This window comes from Eupeodes corollae, chromosome 1, assembly GCF_945859685.1.
Source record: "Eupeodes corollae chromosome 1, idEupCoro1.1, whole genome shotgun sequence".
Taxonomy (NCBI): Eukaryota; Metazoa; Arthropoda; class Insecta; order Diptera; family Syrphidae; genus Eupeodes; species Eupeodes corollae.
Window position 1 is genome coordinate 228587256 of NC_079147.1, and position 25633 is coordinate 228612888.

At 35.9% G+C, this 25633-nt stretch overlaps 1 protein-coding gene across 1 annotated transcript in view; it reads right to left on the reverse strand.

Moving 5' to 3' along the window:
* Positions 1 to 25633, reverse strand: part of LOC129949074 (uncharacterized) — a 70293-nt gene that overhangs the window by 19334 nt on the left and 25326 nt on the right. The window contains exon 4 of the mRNA XM_056060305.1: positions 18786 to 19040. Within this exon, the coding sequence (XP_055916280.1) occupies positions 18786 to 19040 (255 nt within the window). The remainder of the gene's footprint in view (positions 1 to 18785; positions 19041 to 25633) is intronic.

Sequence of the window (25633 nt, forward strand, 5' to 3'; positions counted from 1 at the left end):
CTATACCTACAAATGTCAAAAATCCGAGCAGCAAGTATAAGTTGACTCAACTTGGGTTTTCAGCTTTAGCTTTAGCCTCCGCTTCAACTTCAACTACAACTTCGCATTGTAGTGCTGTATGTTGTTTTCGTACTTTTCAACTGCGATATTACCACAAGCTTCAGCTTTATTTAATATTGTGTTCAGCCAGTTAAGGCGAATGACAATCCACTTCATTATTGGTTCACTGTTTGAGCCTTAGAAGAACAGCTTGCAATGGAGAACTATTTTTGACGAAAAAATCATCTTTTAAGCCTAAGCACATTTTCATAACGGCGGGCGACTATACAGCTGAAAAAACGTGCAAGTTACTGTCACAAAGCCAATGCATTCACAAGGAATGACAGTTTGGTGCTGATTGTGGAGCAGTGGCATCAATGGACCATATTTCTTCGAAAATGTGAATGGGAACAACATTTCGGTCAAAATTAAAGGCTTTTCCAGTAAAATTAAAGACATGTATTTGGACGACCCGACCAGATTTCCAAATCATGTTTTAAGCTTTCTTGGCGATGTAAATCTCTCGGATCTGAGAATTGACAACTTTGAGTTTATGGGAACTTTAAAGATTGCCCTAAAAAGACTTTAATGAAAAATATATACATTCTATGTTTTAGGCATCAATTTATTGCGACTTACCTTGCAATATCTGAACAGTTTACGTTTACGTTACGGATTCAATAAAGATACACACACCAGCAGGTAATTCTTTCAGACTTCTAATCTTTCAAGCAAAGGTGTCTGCAAATTTGTTTCTAAGAACGAGAGGTGTAAAAATAAAATCGATTTTTCAACGTTTATCAACGTTGATTTTGAAAATTTCAATTTTTTAAATAAACTTCCTTGGATTCCTCATTGGACGATGTGCACCAAAGTTCAAAAGATATGGCAGACAAATGTCAAATGCGAGCCAAGTGACAATGACAGTGGTGGTTGAAAAATGGTATATGTGCAGTGCAGTGCATCCATGCGATGTTCATTGGCTTTGGGTTTTTTTTTCAGACACAAGTTTCGCGCGTAAAATCCACCCGGATACACCAGGCATACAGAAAAGACAACGACGGCGACGGCAGAATGTTTCGAAATCTTTAAAGCTCTGTAGTGTAGCCAAGCGAGAAGCGAGATGTATTTTCATCAAAACAAAGACGATTGAAACAGAGGAACAGAGAGCCCAATCCCCATTCCCCACACACAAGACACAACGCCACAACAATTCTTTGCGTTTGGTCTTTGGTGGGGAAACTTTTTAACATTCCAAACCTAACTCGAGTTGTTTCGTTTTCGTCGTCTCACTTTGATTTGAAATGTAAGAAAAAAATCATATGGTGTAAATAATTACAACATAACCTACAAGGAAGGCAACACCCACTTGATTTAGATTAGGGTGAGACGTAGCGACATTGGTATTGAATTTAATCACTAAAGTCGTCTAGAAATGCTATTTTCCACCGTTATATTGAAACGTAGCGTCATGTGAGTCACTAAACTACCAAGCGAGCAGCATTTCTGGCAAGACTAAGAGATTATATTGTAGGTGCCTATTTGATCTTGTGCTTGTTAATTTAGGTATGGATGTATTTATAAATATAGCAGCGATATGAAATATGCGCCATGCGGTTTTGCTATAGGTACGAGTAGCTTCTTGTACGTCAAAGCAAAATAAATTTAAAAAAATGTTTATCTTATGCATGTGAACTTGGTTAATGGATATTGTTCAATTTGTTAAACTTGGGAATAAGATATGTTATAGAAAGGTATATCGAATTTCTTGGCCTTAAGGAAACATTACTAAAGGAATCTGAGTTAGGAACACAACAATGTATTCATAAATGTGTTGCTTGGCATGTTAACTTTAAAAGATTTAAAAGAAAATACTATGTTGAGTCTCAACCGTATTGCAAGACGGTGTTATAAGCTTACAGCTTAAGCAAAAGTCTGACAAAAAGTGCAAGTCATCGAAAATGTTGTAAACAAATAATGTGTTTTTATAAAAATACAATCTTTAATTATTGTGAATCCTTTTGCTCATAAAATGCCTTTTCCTAAGAGGAAAAGTTCAACTGAACATGTCGTCGAAGAAGCTCAGGAAGCTATAGACTAGGTGGAAAACGAAGAAACGCTGCCCTATGGATAACAGATGATGACTCCGAGCCAAGATCCCATATCGTAAAAAAAAAAAACGACAATCAGAACCTGAAAAAAACTTTGCAATCTGAAACGGAACCAGGCGTTAAAGGTACATGGTGTAAAAAGAAATGAAGACTGTAGACGAAATAGTCCAGGAACAGGATCCAAAAGACAGCATCATAAGTATTTTAGGAAAATTCTTGTAAAGTAGATGGACGAGTCCAACTAATGTCATTAAATTGGTAGTGACAATGTGGCAATGAAGGAGAATTTAAAATTTTATAATAATTTATACGGGACACAACGAAAGATTATGTTTATCATCGAAAAGTTACAGCGGCAGAAGATGCATACACAACATTTATGGAACGGAGTATTACGATAGAGAAATCAGACTGGATCATGGTCAACTATTTTCCGATCACGTAGACCACTTCCATGTTATACACGACTGATCATACGAAATACTCGTAACTATTGTTGCAGGTGCCGCTTTATCGAGAACTTTAACATTAAAAGCACCAAATTCGTTGGAAAGTGATACTCTCGACGAGTTTTTACTAGACCGATCTTAATCAATTTCTTAAAGTACCTCCAGAATACAATACAAAACATGTTGTTCGTAATTATAATTATTTAAAAAGCACGATAATGTAATAAATTTAAATTAAATTACACAAAAGCTAATTATACGGACATTGAGAGTTATTTGACGGGTATTCCGTGGCGCTTAAAGTACCTAAATAATTTCTTGCACCGTCGTCGGAGAAATCCTAAGGACCTATAAGAATTTTTGGCAATATCAAATATATGATCATTCCATAAAAGTTGATCTTCGATATACATACCGAACCTGGACAAGATTAGGTTCCTGGATGCAAGTGCCACTCATAAGTAGTGGCATCGGGGGTGTGTTACGCTTTAACGACAGAAGACAACACTGAGTTTTCGAAGCATTAAATTCTACAAGGCGTTTGATTCCCCATTGCTGTCAAGATCAGAATTTAATGAGCTTATCATACGCTGCCGTTTAAGTTCCACATCCGAAAGACAAGGATGTGAATCTAGAAACGAGTATGAAAAGCTGAGAGTACTGTCGTCAGCGAAAAAGTTTAATGGATTAGAAAGAAGAAGACATAAGATCATTTATAAATATAAGGAAGAGAGTCGGAGACAAAACGAAGCCCTGGGAATGGTGAATTTCTTTCAGTGTGAAAAAAAATAATTTCTTTCTAAATACCGTCCTATTAGAAAATTATCAAGTATGTATACCGAAACTCGGGAAAATTATATGTGAAAAGATGACATTTCTCCTTAAGGAGCATATTTCACCTTTTCAGCATGGCTTTATTAAAGGAAGATTCACAACCACTAATATTTCTTTCTTTTCCAATTTCGTTTTAAATAAACACGAAGAAGGCTTTCAAATTGATGTTTTTAAACTGATTTTGCGAAGGCTTTTGATAGAGTAAGTCATACTATTTTGATTGAAATGCCGAAACTATTTGGTTGTCATTCAAATATGTTGAAATGGTTGTGTACACGACACAAGTGCTCTCTAGTCCAATTATAGTTACCTCAGGTAGCCCGCAAAGAAGCCATCTTGGTCCCCTTCTTTTTTTAATATTTATCAACGACTTGGCTGATATCTTTATAAATTCTAGTAGACTTTTATTTGAATATGATTTAAAGCTTTTCAGGTGCATAAATTCATTTAATGATTGTATTGTTTTGCAAAATGATCTTTAAAAGTTAACAGAATGGTGTACAACAAACCAATTATTCTTGAACGTTAATAAATGTCAATTTTTTCCTTTTGTCACAATTTTTCGAAAATTCCTTTTGATTACAAAGTTAATAACTTTGTTCTTGGTAGAGTTTTGAAGAAAAAGCACCTTGGTGTATTGTTTGATTCAAAACTAATCTTTGAAAGCAAATCGAATATATTGTAGCTAAATCCAATTAAAAACTAGGTTTTATTAAACATAATTCAAAAGACTTCAAGGACCCTTTTGTCCTTAAATCTCTATTTAACTCCTATGTTAGATCAAACTTAGAATACTGTTGTGTGATTTGAAATCCTTACTACAATATTTATTTAAATAGAATTAAAATGATCCAAACAAATGTACAAGGTTTATAATTCAGAAATAAGGTTTGAACATTGAAATCCCGTCGTACTGGACTAGATGTAAACTTCTTAGAACTCAGCCACTTGAAAATAGAAGAAAAATGTCTTAAGTAATGTTTATAAGTGGCCTTTCCTTTTATCGTTGATAGATTTGTATGCTCCCTCGGGTCAAACAAGAGAACTGCTAATTGATCTGAATAAATAAAATACATTAGTTATCAACTTATATTGAAATTCCAATTCTACGCTGACGCTCCATCCATTGATTGGTTGGTTAAAGCTTGAAGGTGACTAAAATTACTGCAGAACTGCAGTGTACAAATATTGAAACTGTTGCTCATGCCACTAAAATTGTATCCTTTTTAAAAATAAATATCGCAAAACCTTAAAGAACCTATTTTAGTGGATTAACATTTTTCTAAGTGGCAATTTACTAACCGACTCCAACATTTTAAACCTTTATATTTCTTTTTTAACGAGAATATTCCTAATTTCTATGACTGGCATCCCAATATGTCTTGATAGTGACAGTTCGTGTAAATACACAAAGCAAACACGTTTAAACGGACCTTGAATTGTAACTCCCAAATATTGACTGGAACATTCTTATAAGTCGTCATTTTAACTTTAAGAGATAGTAAGAAGAAACAATCGTTTAAAATAAGATAAATAATCATCTTTTAAGCTTAGCAAATTGATAAAAATGATTTAAACATTTTATCAAGTCCTTAAAAAAAATGTTACGCCTACATTAATTCAAAAGATTTTGCTCAATATGCAATTTTAAATGCGTTGCGTGATAAAGTAAAAAGAAGTCACATTTGGTAAAAATCGTATGATTTTTTTTAAAAGAATGACATGCGCCTATTTTCAACCAAGCTATAAATTCCTTTTGGCATACTGTTGAAGAGCTCCATTTTTCCACAATTGTGTCTCGTAGCTCAGCAACACTGACAAATTGCTTGTTATACACTTTGATATACACTTTGCGTGTAAAATTCCTTCATAGATTTTTAATAAGGTAACAATCTGGAGAACAACAATCTGGCCCACTTTATCAAATGTATGTTATTGGGCTCGAACCATTTCAAACTTTGACCACAAAAGTGAATGGGGGCATTATCTTGCTGGAAGATATACTGGACACAAGGAAACCGCCTTAAGTAAGGACAAAAATTATACTGAGGCACCTGAAATTGAGCTGAAATTTTCATCCTTGTAGAGGTTAATGCAAGTTTAACTTAACCACGTTCAGAGAAAGCTCAAGTTTTTCTTGGATAAAAACTCTTTTTCCTTTCTCATATCGCACCAATAGCCGTTTCAACCATGTGGCTCATTAAGGTTAAACTTCTTTTCGTCACTAAAGATAATATAAACAAAAATACATTCATTAGAAACTTAAGTGTGAATAAATGGAATGTTACTTAGGATTTTCCAATTCCGGTCCATATTTTAACGGGTCAATTCTTACATTTTTTGTTTGTGGACTGCTGTTAGATTTGGAGCTGGCACCATTTTGCCTCGAACAATTCTTCCATTGCTCTTACAGGAACGAATGAAACTGAAGCTCCTTACCTAAATTGGTCACACATTTGCGGCATATAGTTCACCGAATTTGATTAAGCACTGATTAAACGGCACTTATCGCGACGTGTCAGCTTCTGCGGACACCTGCATCTTTTTTTTGGTACATTAAAATCTGGAAATTGCGGACACTATCCGATCTTGAAACTTCCCCTGCAATAGCCCTTAAGTTCAATGCTGCGTTGTACACACTTAATGGCTGAATCACAAACACGCTTCAGCTTAGGCTTAACCTGACGTCTACGTGTTCAGCCATAGAAATTCAATGTGTGCTATCACAATATAGCTTCGACCTCATGTTCCGTTTGACAAGGAAAAGAACGTTATGTAACGTAATGTGACTCCAAACGGAAGCTCTAGTTCAATTATCTGAACATTTACTTCGTCTGACAGCTCAACAGCTGTAAAATAATGTCAAAAAACAAAATATTTGCTCTTTGGAGGGATTAAATAATAGAAATGTCATTCAAAGCAAACTCGAAGCACGCCCACCATAACGTAGACGAAGCCGAAGTTGAAGCGTCTTTGCGATTCAACCATTAAGTGTGTACAACGCAGCATTGAAGATTCAGAGAGGTTTGCGTTGTGCAGTTATACTTTTATAATGCCTAAATAGAATGCAAAGAACTTTAGTAAAATGTAAGAATTCATTCGAATAAATGAAAATCAATTTGATTAAAAACATATAACTTTCGGTTTTAACTTATCTATGGTAAAATTGACGCATTTTTGAAAAGGTAAAAACAAAGACAATGTTTAAAATAAGTATGAAACATTAAGCCATACACAAATGTCTGTCAACATTATTCTTTACAGACTGAATTTGCAAAATTAATTTTTCAAAGTATTCAATAATTCTTAGTGGTATGGCGAAGAAAATGATGTTTTTCAAAAAACTATATTAAATCGAAACAGACAAGTTACCAAACTCTGAAAGGTCATTAACTGTGAATCTTGAGGCTTCCTCCTAAGCTCAATGGAACCAGCTTGAGTCCCTTACGAAACGTGAGAGGCTGATTTTACCGATATGATTTAGATCGTTTAGATCGTTAAAGAAGAATTCTACTAGGTAATTCTTGCGTTTTAGAGCTAGAGCAGGGCATATGCAGAGAAGATGAAGAACCGTTTCTTCCTCGTCCATACAGATTCTGCAAAAATCATTTGAGAATACGCCTAGTCTCGTGGCGTGCTTTCCTATTAGACAGTGTCCGGTTATGACACCTATTATCGAGCTTATATGCGATCTGCTTAGAGAGAGCAAGCACCTTGAACGTTTTAAATCCAGTGTTGGAGAGATGTTTTTTGTGACTTGACACGTAGTGATGTTGGTCCACCTGGTGCCTGCCCGTTTTCTTTGAGCCAGGACAAGACTTCCTTTATCGCCAAAAGTTCCGCCTGGAACACGCTACAATGATTGGGAAGGCGGAAGGAGAGACTTAATTTCAGTCGTTCAGAGTACACACCTCCACCAACCATTCTTTTGGATTGACTCGTCCTATCCTCCCAAAAAGATCTGGGAGGTATAGAAATCTGGAAGTTTCTGTCGAATTGTAGTTGGGGGATGGTGTAGTCTGTGTGCTTTGGAATTGATTCTTAAAACCTTAGAATTACGGAGTGGACAATGTTGTTGTTAGTCCACTGTGACGAAGCTTTGAGGCGAATAGCAGAGCTTGCAGCTATTTGTTTGCTAAATATGTCAAGAGGTGATAGGTAGAAAAAGGTGTATAGTGCCGCAGATGGGAACGTGCGAAGCGATCCGCTTATACATAGGCAAGCTGAACGTTGGACTTTATTTAGCTTATCCCTGTTTATACCTTTCTCTAAAGCAGTCCACCATACTGCCACACCGTACCCTAAAATCGGTCTGATTACCGATGGGTACAGCCAATGCGTGATTCTAGGTTGTAAACCCCATTTATTACCAATAGCTTTTTTGCAAGAAAAGAGAACTACAGTAGTTTTTTGACTCTTTCCTGTACGTTGTGTTTCCAATTTAGTTTTTTTGTCTAAGACAAGACCCAGGTATTTAGCCTCGGCTGAGAATTTTAATTGGATTCCTTTAATATAGGGAGGGTTGACAAATGGAATTTTGTATTTCCTCGAAAATAAGGCCAGATCGGTTTTGTATGGGTCCAAACCGATCAACCCAAAGTATTAGTCTGTCCACGCTAAGATGCTTTCCTGAAACTGCTATAGCAACGTCCGCATAGGCTATCTCTCTGAAACCCTCCGCATCCAGACTAGTTAGGATTTCATTCACCACTAGGTTCCAGAGGAGAGGGGATAGAACACCACCTTGAGGTGTCCCTCTACTAACGAATCGTCTACCAGAAGAGTTGCCCAGTTTTGGGTTAATTATTCTGCTAGTAAGCATTTAATGAATTAACTCCCGAAGGGAACTCTCTACATTTAGAGATTTTAGTGCAGATGTGTCCACGTTGTTAAAGGCACCAACTCTTATGATGGAGGGAATATTCTACGGTGCGTACTAAAGTGTGTAACGCTGTTTCCAACGATTTACCTTTACAGTAGGCATGTTGAGACGTAGACAGAAGTCTTGTATCAATACTTGCCCTTTAAATGGATATCAATCAATCTTTCCAAGATCTTTAGGGGGAATGGTGATAGACTTATAGGTCGTAGATCTTTAGGATTGACTTGGGAGCATTTACCTGTTTTGAGTATAAAAACAACTTTAACTTCTCTCCATGCCGAGGGAACATGGACCAGGTAAAGACAGCTGGTAAAAATTGCCTCAGGGATTGGTGCAATTATATCAGAAGTCTTTTGTAACTCGGCTGGTATTATTCCATCTGGTCCTGTAGATTTAAATGCTTTGAAGCTGTTGAGAGCCCATTGTAGCTTAACCCTTGTGATCAGACCTTGTGCATAATGTTGTATTTGAACTTGAACGTAAATAACTGTTGCAAGTTTCCGTAAGAGAACTGACAGGAAAGTGAGTGTCCAATAGTAAGTTCAGCGATTCATTACTTGAATTTGTCCAGGAGCCGTCTGTATTTTTCAAGCAGCTTGGCATAGCTGGATTAGTTGAAAAAAATTTTCCGTAACCTAGAGGCTTCAGAAGTTTCTTCTATCATGCCACAGAAGGATCGCCAAGAAGATCGCTTGGATTTCCTTAGTGCCTTCTTGTAGATTCTTAGGGATTCTTTGTAGGAGTCCCAATGAGAGGCTAGTCTTGCTGAGATATTTAGGGTTAACCAAAATTTTCACATTTTTTTTAAATTGCTAGAAAAAAGTAATCCCAAGCTCGTGAATAACAGAACAAACTGGAACGAATTCAGAGACAAACTTGAAAATTTTATAAACCTAAGATCCCCTATGCAAACAATTGAACAAATTGATCATGAAGTAGAACAATTTATTGCTGATGTGCAGCAGGCTGCAGAAGAAAGTACTCCAACTATTTCGAATGCGAGAGAAAAAAGAAATAAAATATCTTATCGAAATAAAGGAGTTGATATTGGAAAAAAGAAGAGCTAGAAGAAAATGGCAATCCACGAGATTCCCAGATGATAAGGTAGTTTTTAACCGTCTTAACAACGAATTAAAAAAAAGAATCTGTGAGTTTAAAAATGATTCACTAAGTAGATTCCTGAAAAGTCTGACGACGGATGCTTCTACAGAATACTCCTTATGGAAAGCAACTAAGCGTCTAAAAAGACCTCAGACACAAAACCCGCCGATAAAATCTCAAGATGGTAAATGGATCGGAAACCCGAAACAAAAGGCTGATCTCTTTGCTGAACATCTCGCGAATGTTTTCAAGCCATTCCCAGCAAGCACAGCTACAGATCCCTTACAGTTTGTTGACAGAAACGACGAATGTGAAATACCTTTTGTCACGCTCAAAGAAGTAAGAAGCATGTGTCAACATAAGCTGTCAAACAAAAAATCACCAGGGTACGATCTTATAACTGCTCAGGTTCTGAAAGAAATGCCTCTTATAGCCTTCAAGAAACTCCAATTTATAATAAACGCATGCCTTAAACTAAGATATGTGCCACATCATTGGAAAATTGCGGAAGTCATTGTTATACCTAAACAAGGTAAGCCACCAACAGAAGTTACATCTTACAGACCAATATCGCTTATACCAATCATGGCAAAAGTTTTTGAAAAACTGCTACTTAAAAGGCTTAACAAAATAATTGAAGAAAGAAGACTAATTCCGAGCCATCAGTTTGGATTTAGAAATAAACATTCCACGATAGACCAAGTGCATCGAATTACGGATGTTGTGGAAAAGGCACTTGAAGAAAAACAAGTATGCTCGTCTGTATTCTTAGATGTTGCTCAAGCTTTTGACAAGGTTTGGCACTTGGGACTTGAGTACAAACTGCATAGGGACTTCCCCAGGCAGTACTACGAAATACTGAAATCCTATATTACGAACCGACTCTTTAGAGTACGGTACGACCAAAATTACTCGGAACTTAAGAAAATTGAAGCAGGTGTACCACAAGGAAGTGTCCTAGGACCAACCCTGTATCTGTTATATACAAGGGATATTCCAGTGGACATCAACGCTATCATGGCCACCTTTGCTGATGATACTGCAATATTGGTGCCAGATAAATCCGTTACGAAGGCTACACAAAAATTGCAAAATGCAGTCGATAAAGTTAGTGATTGGACGCACAAATGGCGTATCAAATTAAACGAAACAAAATCGACGCATATAAACTTTACAAACAAAAACATAAACAATGTTCCAATTTTTATAAACAGTACAGAAGTACCTTACTCCAATACTGCCAAATACCTTGGAATGAATTTGGATGCAAAGCTTAAATGGAAAGAACACATCAAAAAGAAAAGAGAAGAACTAAACTTGAAGTACAGAAAAATGTACTGGTTAATAGGAAAGAACTCTGACCTTTCTATCCAGAACAAACTAATGTTATATAAGCAAGTATTGAAACCCGTTTGGACATATGGCATCCAACTATGGGGCTGTACAAAGAAAACAAATGCTGAACCCATCCAAAAATTCCAAAGCAAGGTCCTTCGTGGAATAATAAATGCCCCTTGGTATATAAGAAATAGCGATCTACATCGTGACCTTCAAATTGAAATGGTTACAGAAGTGGTTAAGAAACACGCTGTATCACACAATAAGCGGCTGCAAAGTCATACTAACTCTGAAATGGAGACCGTATTAAATGTACGAGACAATGTTCGGAGATTAAGAAGAACCAAGCCTCATGAGCTGATGGGCTAAAAGCTACGGGAAAGTGTTATAACCTTAAACTTCCCCCAATGCGATTTTAAAAATTAAGAAATAAAAATCATTTGTCGATCTTTCATAGATTGGTCCTGATTCACCGGTGGTTTTAGTGCGGTAAGAGTCCCACACTACTCGGTACCGATTCTTACCGAGTGTCTTTTGAAGATTTCCATCGGATATTAAAAAAAAAAAACAAAAAAAAAAAAAAAAAAAAAAAATGGTAAAAAAAACACCCACTCAATTGTTTTGAGAGTCCTTTCTGCATTTTTCTGTATTATTATCTGTTTAATACATTTTTTTATGATGATATCCCTTCTTATTCGTGAGCAATTGATGACGAAAAAACGGACGTACGAACGTACGTACACTGGCACGCACAGACATCTCTCTAAAAATTTCTAGGGACCTTGAAACGACGAGAAATGTCAATTCGACAAATCATACCTATTACAATAACTTCATATGGGAAGTTAAAAATGACCAATGCAAATTCCAAGAATTTTTTTTCGTTTGGAATAATTTTTTCAACTTGGGGCTAACTTAAATTTATAAACAAATGTTGTACTAAAAATCTTAGTACAGAAAAAAATGAAAACTACTTCTTCCTACTTTATTGATATCATAGTAGATATTATACCGTTCAAAGTTCTCTAAATGGCAATCTGACAAAAGAAAGTTATCAATGTTTTTCCATTAAAGTTTGTGATTTGACCTGATTGGGGAAATACCTACCCAAAGGGTCCCCGAGAGACTAAGAATTAAAATTAATCCCACGTTAACAACCCCACAATAGTTTTGCTCGTCACATGTGATTTCAGTGTGATTGATATTGCGTTTGTAAGTAAGTCACAAACTCATAAAATATCGTCATGTGAATCACTAAAATATCAAGGTGTCAGAATATGGAACAGGCTATACGAAATACCCTCATGATACTTTGTACAATCAAAGTGAAATTTGACAAACTTCCCGATTCCACCACCGCCGCAAAGAATGCACCAGCCCCTCAGCAGCACGTTCAACGGAAGATACGTTCGTGACAGCACAATTCTCCTTTTAATATTGCAAACACCACCAGTCCCAGAATCATTGTGCCAACCAAAACGCCAACGCCCAGTAACCAACCACTGTCGTCGTGTATTGCGAAGTATAAGAAAAATCCAGATTACCACAAATATTCAGCTCCTCTTCCAAAGAATACGAAGAGTCAAAACCAGCTCATGCGCAAGATGAAGATGACGACAAGAATCTTGAACCAAGACTCAGCTGTTCAGGACAAAAATGACCTTATTCATAATGGTTCAACCCTACAGTCAACCAAAAAAGACCCATATCCATTGGTAGACTTGAAGGAGTATACACAAGGAGTAACTCAAAATGAGGGAGTGTGAACTTTTCCATACAAAACGCCAAATCCAACATAAATGTACATACGAGGAAATACTCGCATATGGGAGAATACGACGACGACGTGAATTGGAGATACAAATATGGTCCTCTCCACTACTGGCCGTAAGTGTTGTTTGTCGCTAGCTGACATGTGGCATATGCAATGGCTACGTTATGTTTGTTATGAAAGAAATCCACTTTCGTTTTCTTGTTCCTACCTTTGGCTAGCCATTGATCAGGAGATCTGAATTAGCAGCAAGTAATATTTCACATTGTTAGTGACGAAAAATAAAAACGCTACCTTTTCCATGGTAACAGCCTCAAGCCTGACATAAAATTCCAAAATAATTTATAAAAAGAGAGAAACGGGGTTATTAAGGAGGTATATATTTTATCTGTTCAATTATGTAAGTTTGTCGTAAGTCTGACGATTTGTTGGTGGGCTGGAAGTAAAATCAATACAACACAACACAATGGCAATGTCCTTGCACGTAAAAAGATTGTTGCTGTTGGGTGAACAGAATAAAAAGCAAGTAGACTTTTATGATTTTTTTGTGGTTAATTTGGGTATAGGTTTGAATGTTTCGTCACAAAATAAAAGGCTGGGTTGTTTGGTATGGGTTATCAAACTTTGTTTCGTTTTAGTGACATACTTTTGAGCGTTTGCAAGCTACCTTCCCTTAACTCTTCTTGTGTCATCATGTTGCGAAATTCATTCTTATTTTAGTGCAAAATTAAGGCCTTATAAGCTTTAATTAGCGTTGACAAACTCTGATTCAAATATTTCAAAATTGAGGTTCAAATTTATCAATTATAACTTTCTATGAAAACTAGAATTATCACCTGAATGCAATGATAGCAAAAATACCTAAATACCGTTTTCTATCTTTACTGAGTATCAACATTTTCAAAAACATATGTTAACAAAGTTATAAGTTCATCTCCCATATCAAACAACAATCGCTGTTGGTTGGTAATCGACAAACTTGTCGTCGTCAGTCATCTTCAATAAGTGTATGCTTGTTACTAGGCAAACAGTTCTTTTAGCACGGACACAAAAGATATCCTATATCCTAACAAAACGATTGAGACTTTTGTAACTACGTACGCATTTAAAGGTGTTAACACTCTTATATATTTTTTTTATAATTAGCGAATACTAAAAGGCTTTTGTGTACCTTTAATATACCAAAGACACAGAATGAGCATTAGGAAAAGAGGGAAGGGTTGGATAGAAAGTGTCGATGTACATTGATTTTGAATTCCTGAACATTGCAATTATAGGGAAAGTTAGACCGTGACAAGGCATTCTACATTCGCGTAGTACGGCTAAAAAATGAATCTCTGTACTTCATAGTACGGACGAAGTTGGGCTCAAGTAAATTAATGGGCACTCCTACAAGCGGGGGTATTACGGTTAAATTGTTTAAAAGGAGGAATGCAACTGGCTATTTCACTAAAGCATAGTCCGTTATAATAACGGTAAAAAAGGTTGCGACAAGAAACTTTACGACGATGTTTGAGTGACGTTCAATCATTTTAAAAGCTCCTCTTTGAAGACTGTCCAAGAGGTTTAAATAAGTTGCTGGAGCACCAGTCCAGAGATAAGAGTTTTATTTAAGTTTCGCATATAAAGGTTTTGTAGATTGTAGCCAGATCAGACGGGAAGACTCATCTTCTCAAAAAACCTAGACATCTTGCGGCATTTTTGGCAACATCGCGTAAGTGATCGCTCCACAAAAGGTGGTTGCTGATGCATATTCCGAGGATGTCGAGATTTTCAGTATCGTTGATGAAAGTGCCACTCATGGATATTGGCAAAAAGGGTATATCTCGCTTTAAGGATACAAGACAGCATTGGGTTTTCGAAGCATTAAACTCCACACGTTTTTTTATTTCCCATTGTACAATGGTGTATAGGTCGGAATTTAATAAGCTTATCATAGTTTGCCTTTGCAGTTCCAAATCCGAAGAGGATGGATGTGAGTCTCTAAACTAATATGAAAAGCTAAGAGTGCTATCGTCAGCGAAACAATGTATTGGATTAGAAGTAGCAGACAGGAGATCATTTATAAAAATGAGGAAGAGGGTTGGAGAAAAAACAGAGCCCTGAGGCACACCAGAATTTATTTTATAGGTTTTAGACTTCAATCCTTATAAAACAACTTGTTTTGAACAGCTCAAAAGAAAACTTCTAATTATACTAAGAAGAGATATGTCAATACCAAATCTCAAGTGCAATAATCTTACTTTCTCCAAAACGATGTAATGATCTGTTCTACTTTTCGGTGAGATAAACCATGAGATCACCAGTGGACCTATTGCTACGAAAGCCGTTTCGCCGGTCGTTAAGAAACTTCCGTTCTTCAAAATATTTTTTAAGCTGATAATAAATCAGCGTTTCTAGAACCTTAGAAAGAAGGGACGTTAGTGCTATCGGTCGGTAATTTGTGGGAGAAGAAGAATCGCCTTTTTTTGGGATTGGCTGAACAAATGCAGTTTTCCAACTACTCGGAACGAGCCCAGAAGAATAGGATAGATAGCAAGGAAAAACACTTCTTAGAAATAACAGCGGACATACCATCCGGACCAGCTTATTTATGAATGTTGATATCTTTGAGAACTCTCGCCACAGTTTGAGTTCGAAGAAAGATTGGACCCATTGAATCATCTAAGCGTTAAAGAAGGACCCATAACACTGGTAATATGAAGTTTTCTAAAACTGCCTTGCAAACAAGTTAACTTTATCAAAAGAGCAAAAATAAGGAGTTTCATTGACAAAAAGCGCAGGAACTGGAGAAGAGGAAGAATTCCTCACGTTTTTTAAGAATGGCCAAAAATTCTTACTAGCTTTGGGACATTGCAATACTTTTTACCGTAAATTTTGATCACGCAAAAATTTGGTCCTTCGAATTTGGGCGTTGCAGGCCATCCTGTCTGGAATCCAACCATGATTTAACCTTGGGTTTAATATTTGTAACCCTATTCGGGATGAAAGTTTTCATTCCCAGATGAGTTATACTAGTAATTATATCTGCACTGGAGTTCCAGTTGGCTTTCTCCTACTGCCAACGGTTTTCTTTGGAGCTCTTTCTTTAACTAGATTTATTTGACACGAGAAATAAGCGAATATGACTCTGTGGTCTGATGTGCCTAGAGGCGTCAATACACTGATTGTGTACTTATCCAGCATCAGAAGTGAGAAACAAATGAAGTTTTTTTTTTTGCTCAGCCGTTAACGTCCGATATTCGAGTAGGCTTATTGACAAGCTGAGTAAGATGGTTGAACTCAGAAAAATTGAAAGAAGCCACGAAGAATTGTGAGCATTGAAATCGCCCGTTATAACGATTTCAGTATCAGGATACAGAGAAGACGATTCTTTGGATAAAGGCAGACAGAGCATCAAATTCCTGAGAAGTCGAAACTCTGCCCAAGTTTGGGCTCCGATAAAGAGAACAATAGTGAATGATATGTTTATTCACAGAAAGTTTTAAAAAGGGAGTTGGTACAATGACCGTATTGTAGTAAAACATGAAATGCATCATCATTCCTAATATACATTTATGGCGAGACCATGGTGTGAAAAGAATAATGGCACCAAGCTATACTCATGAATAAAAATTCAGCAGGATCGGAATCTTCACTTACTTGGGTTTCAATCAATTCCAAAACTGTTAGAAAGAGTGAATAATTAAGTTAACTAAACTAAAGAATTTAAATAGAATTCTGGCAAATTAAAAGTGGAAAATTGAATATTAATACAAAGTTGTGAATATCCTAAAGATCATTGTGCTCAAAAAAGTAAAAAGTATTGGTTTTCTAAAATATTTATTTATTTATTTTTATCAGTAACATATTAAAATATATTACAAATAGTACATTTAAGAGCACTAGCAGCTAGACTATCGGCTCTTTGTATTGAAAGTATTATAATTTAAGTTTAAGTAGTGTTAAAATAAAATTAATCATTTGGATATTATCATAGTTTGGTTTATTTAATATTTCTAAGATATTTGTCTTAAGGTTGATTTTGTTTTTTATAACATTAGAGGAGAGAAGGCAGGAGCTGAGAAGGTGATCAATTGTGATGATGTTTTGGCAGACACAAGTTGGGGGAGGGTCCTTTTTGAGCAGATACTCGTGAGTTATTGCGGTATGGCCCAGCCGAAGTCGAACAAAGTTGGAGATTTTTGACTTAGGTATATTTGTCGGGTATTTTGGATGTGATTTGCTTGGGTTGATCTTAGAGTAATGGTGTTTGTATGCGTTCCACTCCTTTTGGTTGTTTTCGCAAATTTTGGAACGGATAAGTTTTATTAGATCACTCTCTGAGTACATGTCGAACGTATGAACCGGAGCCATTCGTGCGTTGTTAGCTGCTTTGTCGGCTAATTCGTTGCCTAGTATACCAACGTGTCCAGGAGTCCATATTAACTTTAGTTTATTGGTTTTTGTAATTAGTATGTCTCGGATTTTAGAGATGATCATAGAGCTGTTTGAAGGATTCAAAATAGCTTGTAGGACAGAAAGACTATCAGAGCATATTGCCCATTTGCCTGATGCATTAGAATATTTTTTTATCGCTTCTAATATTGCTATAGCTTCTGCTGTAAAAATAGAAGTTATATTGGGCAGGATGCCTTGAACAGATATGTTGCCATCTTTTGATATGACTGCAAATGTGGTGTTGTATTGGTTTTTTGATCCGTCTGTAAACAACATTTTCCATCCAGATTTGGAAAGATTGAAGGAAATTTGGGTAAACATTTTTTTATATAACACGTCGTTGGTACTTTGTTTTTTGAATTCCGAGAGGGTGAGGAGGATTGATTCTGTGTTAAGAAGACTCGGTGGGTGAGATGGTGTATATTTTTGGTTACATCGATAGGGTATTTCCATTTGTTTCCCCGTTTCCAGTATGGTGTGGATAGTAGAACGGATTCGTCTGGGTCTTTTATGTGATGCAGCCAGTTTGATATCTTTATCTATAACAGATCCCGTTAAAAAAGTTAATTTGGGTAAAAGCCTGGCGATAGCACTAGAATGGCGTTCTTCAATTGTTGGAAGCCCAGCTTCAGCAAGAATGTTTCTGATTGGGCTGGTTGGAAAGGCGTTGATACTTCTTTTTGCAGCTTGATGATAGGAAGGTTTGAAAATGTTACGTGTTGTTTTTGGGGCGGATCCGTAGATAGAGAGAGCGTAATCAATCTTACTCAATACTAACATTTTAGTTATTTGACATAGGGAGTTTATGTGTACATTGCTTTTGTTTGATGAAAGATATTTTATTATATTGAGTCTAGCTGCTAGTGATTTTTTTAAATAAGTACAGTGGTCTTTCCAATTATATTTACAATTAAAGACTAAACCTAAAATACATAGACTGTTTACATTTACAATTTGAATATTATTAATTTCAAGATTAAAATTAAAACAATTTTTTTTTCTACAAATATGAAGTATTTTACATTTGCTTAGAGATAATTTAGAGCCAGAGAGCGTTGACCATTCATTGATATCTTTTAATAAGTTTAAAAATAAGTTTTTGGTGAGTTCTTGAGCATTGTGTTTACAAAGGATGTATGCATCATCTGCATAGACACAATGATCTAGATCTTTGTATTTAGAGATAATAGAATTTATTTCATCAAAAGCAATGGAAAATAAAATTACTGATAATGGTGATCCTTGAGGGATACCGTTGTCAAGTGGAAATGTTTTAGAAAAACAATTACTAACTTTTACCGAAAATTTTCTGTTAGTTAAAAATGATTTTATGTAATTGAAAATATTTGGGCCGATGCCCCATTGTCTTAATTTTTGCAAAACGAGGTGAATACCGATTCGGTCGAAGGCTTTTTCAAAATCAAGGGCCAAAACGGACACATGATTTCGAGCAGATAGAGCGTTTGAAATTACATAATCAAGATGAAGAAGGGCGTCAGTACAACCTCTTTTGGGCTTAAACGCAACTTGTTTATTGCTTAAGACTTTTTTAAATTCAGTAAACCACAAGATTCGATTGGCAACAATTTTTTCAAGTACCTTAGAAATACAAGGCAGTAAAGATATTGGCCGATAGCTATCAATAATGTCGATATCTTTCTTTGGTTTTAAAATAGGGATGGTTGTAGCTGTTTTCCAGCTTTGTGATATGACACCACTGTCAAATATTTTATTGTAAAGGTTAAGGAGTCTAAGTTTAGTGAATTTTGGAAGGTTTTTGAGCATAGGATATGGTACTCTATCCCGACCAGGGGTCTTACCTTTGACTACACTCAAGCAACTTTCCAATTCAAGAGAACTGATTTTGACTTCAATTCGTTTTGCTGCAGCGTTTTGAGTGGGTAGAACAGGTGATGTGAGATACTCATTTTTGTTGGTATTAAATTCTGATGAGAAATTTGAGTTGTTAGCATTACGAGACCATGTCTCAGCAAAAGCGTTTGATTGTTGTTCAGGGGTTGTGGCAAAGCTATTGTGCGTTTTTATTGAACTAGAGAAGGTGGTTTTAGAACTCCCTGTTAATGTACGAATGTTTTGCCATACTTGATTTATTGGGGAGTTGGGGTTAATCCTACTAGTGAACTCTTCAAAGGATTTTGTTTTACTCGTTCTCATAAGTTTTCTAAACCTAGCATTAGCTTTCTTATATGCTAGTAAGTTGACTTGGTTGGGACTTTTTTTAAAAGACCGCCAGGTTCTGACTTTTTCGGCTCTAAGCATAGCTAATTCTTTATTCCACCAAGGAACAGATCTTTTTTTAAGATCTGTAGGTGAAGTTTGAGGAATAGAATTGTTGGCAGCATTACGAATGGTTTTGAGAATTTTTGCAGCTTCTTTGTTGACACAAGTGAAGTTAGGTTCAGGTGGAATGTTTTGGAAGCTGTTTATTTGAACTTGTTCCAGTTAGCACGTTGGATGATATATCTTGGACTATGTACCTGAAGATTATGCTGTGAGCTAAGTTCAATAAATGCTAGGATTGGAAAGTGGTCACTGCTATATAATTCTTTAAGTGCATACCAAGATGTTTTCGTTATTTAATCAGAGGTGCAGGAAGTAATATCAATATGAGTTAGTGTGTTGTGTGTTGAAAAATGTGTAGGAGATCCGTCATTTAATAAAGACAGATTTGATTTTATAATAAAATCTTCAAAAATTGCCCCACGTTTAGTGGTTTTTGGAGATCCCCAAAGTTGGCTCCACGAATTAACATCCCCCATCAATATGAAAGGAGTGTTAACTTGTTTTATAATGTTAACTAAATCTCTGTAAGCGAAATTTTGATCAGGGTGAATGTAAATACAGATAATTGTTAGTTTGATACTTGACAAAATTTCGACTGCTGTTAAAAGTATATTCGAGTTGATTTGTAGTAGTCTGTGGGGGATATTATTTTTAATAAGGATACCAACTCCCTGTTTGCAAGTGTTGATGTGAGGGAAATTATTAAAATAAGCAATATATGGTTTAGGTATAAAGGGAACTGTATTATAGGCGCAATGCGTCTCTTGTAAACAGATAACATCTGAATTGAATTCTTTTATCAGAAGGTTCAATTCGTCGTAGTTGTTAATAAATCCTTGGATGTTCCATTGCATGAATTTGAGTAGTGATGTGTTATTTGTGAGATTGGGTATTTTGTTGAAGGTGGTATGGTGAGCTGGCCGATGCTTTCGACTGCGGAGGAGAGAGTAATCCCAACCTAGAGCGGATGGGCTCGCTTCCCCCTCCCCAGGTGAGAGCACCGGCTGAATTTTGGAGGTTGAAGGTTTTTCATTATATTTGTTCATTGTGTTCTGTTTGGTGAGCAGTCATATCGACTGATTGATCTATAGATATTGGAGTTGATTTAGTTTGTTTTAATGTGTTTAATTGCGTGAGTTGGTTTGAGTTTGGAGAACTAGAGATTAGATTTTGATGATTGTGCTTTTGTAAATAATTGAGATTTGGAAGAGTTGGTTGATCATTATTAATAGAGGAGTTGGAAAGGGATATGGGAGAGTAATGAAGAGAATTCGATTTAAGAGCAATTTGTTCTGCGAGAGGTAGCTTATCAGAGAAGGATGTCGTAGTTTTCAGAGAATCAATATGAGAGGTGTGAGGAGGAGAAAGAGATGAGTTATTTGGTATTTGATTAGGGATAGACTTTTGTTTTAAAGTAAGAGATGTACTTTCGAGTGGATTTTGTAGAGTAGGAGGAATAGATAGAGAGTTATTTGTTTTATCGGTAGAGTTTTGAGGTGAACTTGCGGGGGCAGATTGAGGAGCGTTGACTAATTGTTTAACTCTTTCTGCATAAGCAATGTTAATAGACTTAACAAGTTCGGGGTTTTGTTGGTTGTAAGCACGCTTGGCTTCAGCCATACTACATTTTTTTTGTGTTTTGATGATTAAGATGTTTTTGTTTTGGAGGTATTTAGGGCAAGTTTTTGAAGAGGCGGAGTGCTTATCTAAGCAATTAGCGCACATAATCCGTGAGCATATGGATGGTTCGTGAAATGGAGAATTGCAGTGTTCACAAATTTTTTGATCTTTTGAACAGCGTTTAGTCGTGTGGCCCAGTAATTGGCAATTGCGGCATCTCATGGGAGAGGGAATGTACTCTTTTACCTTTGCTTTATACCAACCGATCTCTACGGTTTGAGGGGCTTAGTATAAATCAAATGTGAAGAGCATTAAGCCTGTATGTTGGTATTTATTTGTATCAATTTTTTTTGAGAACTTATATACTTCGCTTACTGCCTGATCTTTCATTTCTGCTACAATCTTAGCTTCACTGACAGTAATAAGCCAAGGGGCATACACAATGCCTTTGGAAGAGTTAAGTTGTTTGTGTAGAGAAACGATAACTGGGATTTGATTTGCGAGATTTTTTATTTTCAGAAATCTGTCTGCGATTTGCTGATTTTTGACCAAAATAAGAATACTACCATCTCTCAAGAAGGAAATATTTTCATAATAAGTACTGATAGAATCAATAGATTTTCTTAGTATAAAAATACTTACAGTTGAAAGCGGAGTTTTTTGTGGGTCTTTAGCAGAAATAACAATAAATCGAGGATTTTTTGTGTTTTGCTGTTGCGGCAATGCTGGGAATTCATCAACACAATTTTTGTTTTTTTTTGCCCTAGGTTCTAGCGACGAGTTATCATACAAACCATCGTAGTAACCTGGGGGTTTCTTTTTAGAACCCGTCTCCGGGCCCATGCTTTATTTTAAACCAAAATAGGGTTATGTTTTCACACAAGCAAAATTGAAAAAGAAGAGAAAAAATTAAGAAAATAATAACTTGAAAAAGGGAGACAACTGAATTGTCAATTGAAACACGAATCAACGAATGAAGACGTCTCTTAATCGATGTTCTCGCTTTGAAAGCTAGTCTACGACTGGTTTTCTAAAATAATTAATCGCCTTTTATGGATTATTTAAATTTAAAAATCAATAAACTTTTAAAATTTATTCCAATTTCTTTATTTAAGTCATCTTTGAAATTGATAAACGCGTTTATTGGCTCAGTAAAACATTTCTTGAACGTCAATAAACTTTTTAATCGTAATTACATTTTCTTAGTAAGATAATAAATCCGTAATTTGTGCAAATAAACCATTTGTTGGGACAATAATTTTTTTTTGACATTGATAAACGCGTTTGTTGGAGTAATAAAAAAGTTATTAAAGTTCAATTTTTCCGCTTCATCAAATTATTTTACTGGCTCAACAAACAAGTTTGTTGGCTTAACAATTATTTTCCAGTTCAATAAACTATTTCCTTAGCTTAACCAATGGCGGATCCAGGTTTTTAATGAAGGGGGGGGGGTCACATACTAACATAACATGAAGATAACATAACATAAAGATGAGTTTTTGAGCACCGCTTAAAAATGTTCTTAAGTGTTAAGGAACTTGGAGTTCTCCAGATCAATCTACCGTCAACCAGATTGACCATATTGCGATCGACGCCAGACACGCTTCTAGCATCATGGATGTACGAACTTTCCGAGGAGCTAGCATCGACTCGGAACACTACGTCGTTGTAGCCAAGGTAGCACTTCGGGTGTCCAGACCCAAGGCAAAACACGGAGGTGCTGGTAAAAGGTACAACGTCGAACGGCTACAATCGCCAAAGATCACCAAATCCTTTCCCGACCGAGTTAAAAGTAACCTCTCTCGAAGTTCTCTGCCGCCAACACATTGTATCGAAAACCAGTGGCAACATTGCCAAGATGAAATCAGAGAGCCCGCCTCTGACGTGCTGGATTTCAAGCAACTACCAACAAGAAACCCTTCGTTTGATGAGGAATATCGGCAGGCAAATGCAGCCAAACAAGAGGCACGCAAAGCGGTGCTGCATAAAAGGACGAGAGCTGGTCATGAGCTCTATGGACAGAAGAGGCGAAAGGAACACCGACTTATCAGAAGTAAGAGCATGAAAAGCGTGCAGTCGAAGAAGAAGAAGAAGATGTTTTATGAACAGGTGAAATGAAATTCACAAGTACATTAACCTAGAACTGAAGGCTGCAAAGATGAAAGTGGAAACATCATAGTAGAACCGCAGTCAATGAGGATATGAAAGGACCACTTCTGCAAACTGTATAACGGCGACGACGAACTGAATTCCGCTGACAGGCAGTATGATCCAATCAAGATAGTTGACAACAACAACAACAACAACTACAACAACAACAACAATAACATCAACAACAACAACAACAACAACAACATCAACAACAACAACGAAATCGTATCGCCAATTATATCCGGGCTTAAGGTTGTAGAGGGGCAAAAAGTGTTGTTTCTTTCTAAACTATCACCGTCAACTAATGCCCTTGATATCAAAAATTATCTTAAAGAAAAGTGGGATCATTGTTCTTTAATGTTGAAAAATTTATTCACAGAAACTACACTAAATATACGTCTTTTAAAATACGTGTTCCGGATTCAGTTTTCCATGTACTAAACTCGCCTTCGTTCTGGCCAATTGGTGTAATAATACACGAATTTTTTCATAAACAGAATAGTCAAGGAATACCCCAGAACCCTTTTCGTCAAATTCGGACAAAGTTGAATCAACATCTGAGCAGCTTAAACAAATATTAGTCTACTACCAAAATGTAAATGGACTTCGAACAAAAACTTATATGGTCTATAAAAATGTAAACAACCTTCCCCACGATGTCATTATACTAACAGAAACTTGGCTGAACTTTTCTATTCTTGACTCGGAGCTTTTTGATGCATCTTATCAAATTTTCAGACGTGATCGACATGATGAAGAAGACTCTAATGTTGTCGGAGGAGGAATTCTTTTTGCGATCAAGACCTCACTTACGTGTTACCTGATAGATGACTTTCGAGCCACAGGTGTCGAAGCTCTATGTATCAAAATCAAGTTGAAATCTGGCCATTTATTTATTATCTCTGCGTATATTCCTCCAAGTTCAAACAATGAGGCTTATGAAAAGATTAATGACTGCATAGAAAATATTTATGTACTTATGGAACCCGAAGATGAAATTTTGATCGTAGGTGACTTTAATCTACCAAACCTTAACTGGACAAAAATTGATGACGACAACTTCCATGTTCCAATAAATGCGTCCAGCCTTAATGAACTAACATGTATAGATGGTATGTCATCGTGTGGTTTAAGTCAATTCAATGGAATGAAAAATCGTTTTGGAAAAATTCTTGACTTAGTGTTTTTCGTCGATACAATTAACAACGAAATTGCTGTTTTACCTGCTACTGTAAAACTAATAGACGAAGATCGACATCATCCTGCATTAGATATTTCACTAGGTTTAAACATGTCTTCTCCTTACAATAACAATAATAACGACAAACTTGGATTTGACTTTTCTAAATGTAATTTTGTAGATCTTTTTGATATGTTAATAACTGTAAATTGGAATCAATTATTTTGTAATTGTAATATTGAGGATATGTGTAATAATTTTTATAGAACTCTTTTTAACTGCTTTTACGAAACTATTCCTTTAAAAAGATCACGTTTTACTTCAAATGCACCACCATGGTTTGATACGCGTATTAAAAACTTAAAAAATAAAAGGAACAAAGCTTGAGTAAAATATAACATAACTAGAACTGACGATGATTACAGAACTTTCTTAATTCTAAAACAACTCTTTTCTGATTATTCTAACATTCTATATGACGATTACATTTGTAAAATAGAACATGGTATTAAATCTAATCCAGATAGTTTCTGGAATTTCGTTAATAATAAAAGGAAAACATGTGGCTATCCGAATTCGATGTCAAATAATTCGTCAACTAGTCATGATCCAAAGATTATTGCAAACATGTTTGCTAATCAATTCAAAGTAGCATTTGAAGAATCAGACTTTAATAATTCCTCTTCTTTTTCTTCTTCTTCTGACAGCTTTACTCATTTAAACGCAATTAATTTTGAAATAAGTGAAGACACAGTTGCTCAACATATTTTAAAACTCGATGAGTGCTTTACTCCAGGCCCCGATGGTGTTCCATCTTATATATTAAAAAAATGTGCTTCTTATTTGTCATATCCGTTATGTGTTCTCTTCAATGCATCCTTAAAAAGTTCAATTTTTCCTGTTATCTGGAAAAGTTCATTTATTATTCCCATACACAAAAAAGGCCCAAAGAATGAAATAATGAACTATAGGCCCATTGCGAAACTATCTGTGATACCTAAACTGTTTGAGTCAATTGTGAGTAATGTTCTTTCTTTTCATTGTAGTTCTCTTATTTGTGATAGCCAGCATGGCTTTGTCAAAAAGAGATCCACTGTAACTAATTTATTTAACTTCGTGTCCTTTTGTCTAGATGTATTTGAAAAACGCGGGCAAGTTGATTGCGTATTTACTGACTTTAGTAAAGCCTTTGACAAGTTATGTCACAATACACTAATTCTAAAATTATACCATCTAGGATTTAACAACAATTTTATAAATTGGATTTCTTCATACTTAAAAAATCGTCGTTATTCTGTTTTGTTTCGTAATGAAAGTTCAATTCAATTTGTTGTCAATTCTGGCGTCCCTCAGGGCAGCCACCTAGGTCCTATTTTATTTGTTTTATTTATTAACGACTTGGTTTCAAACTTA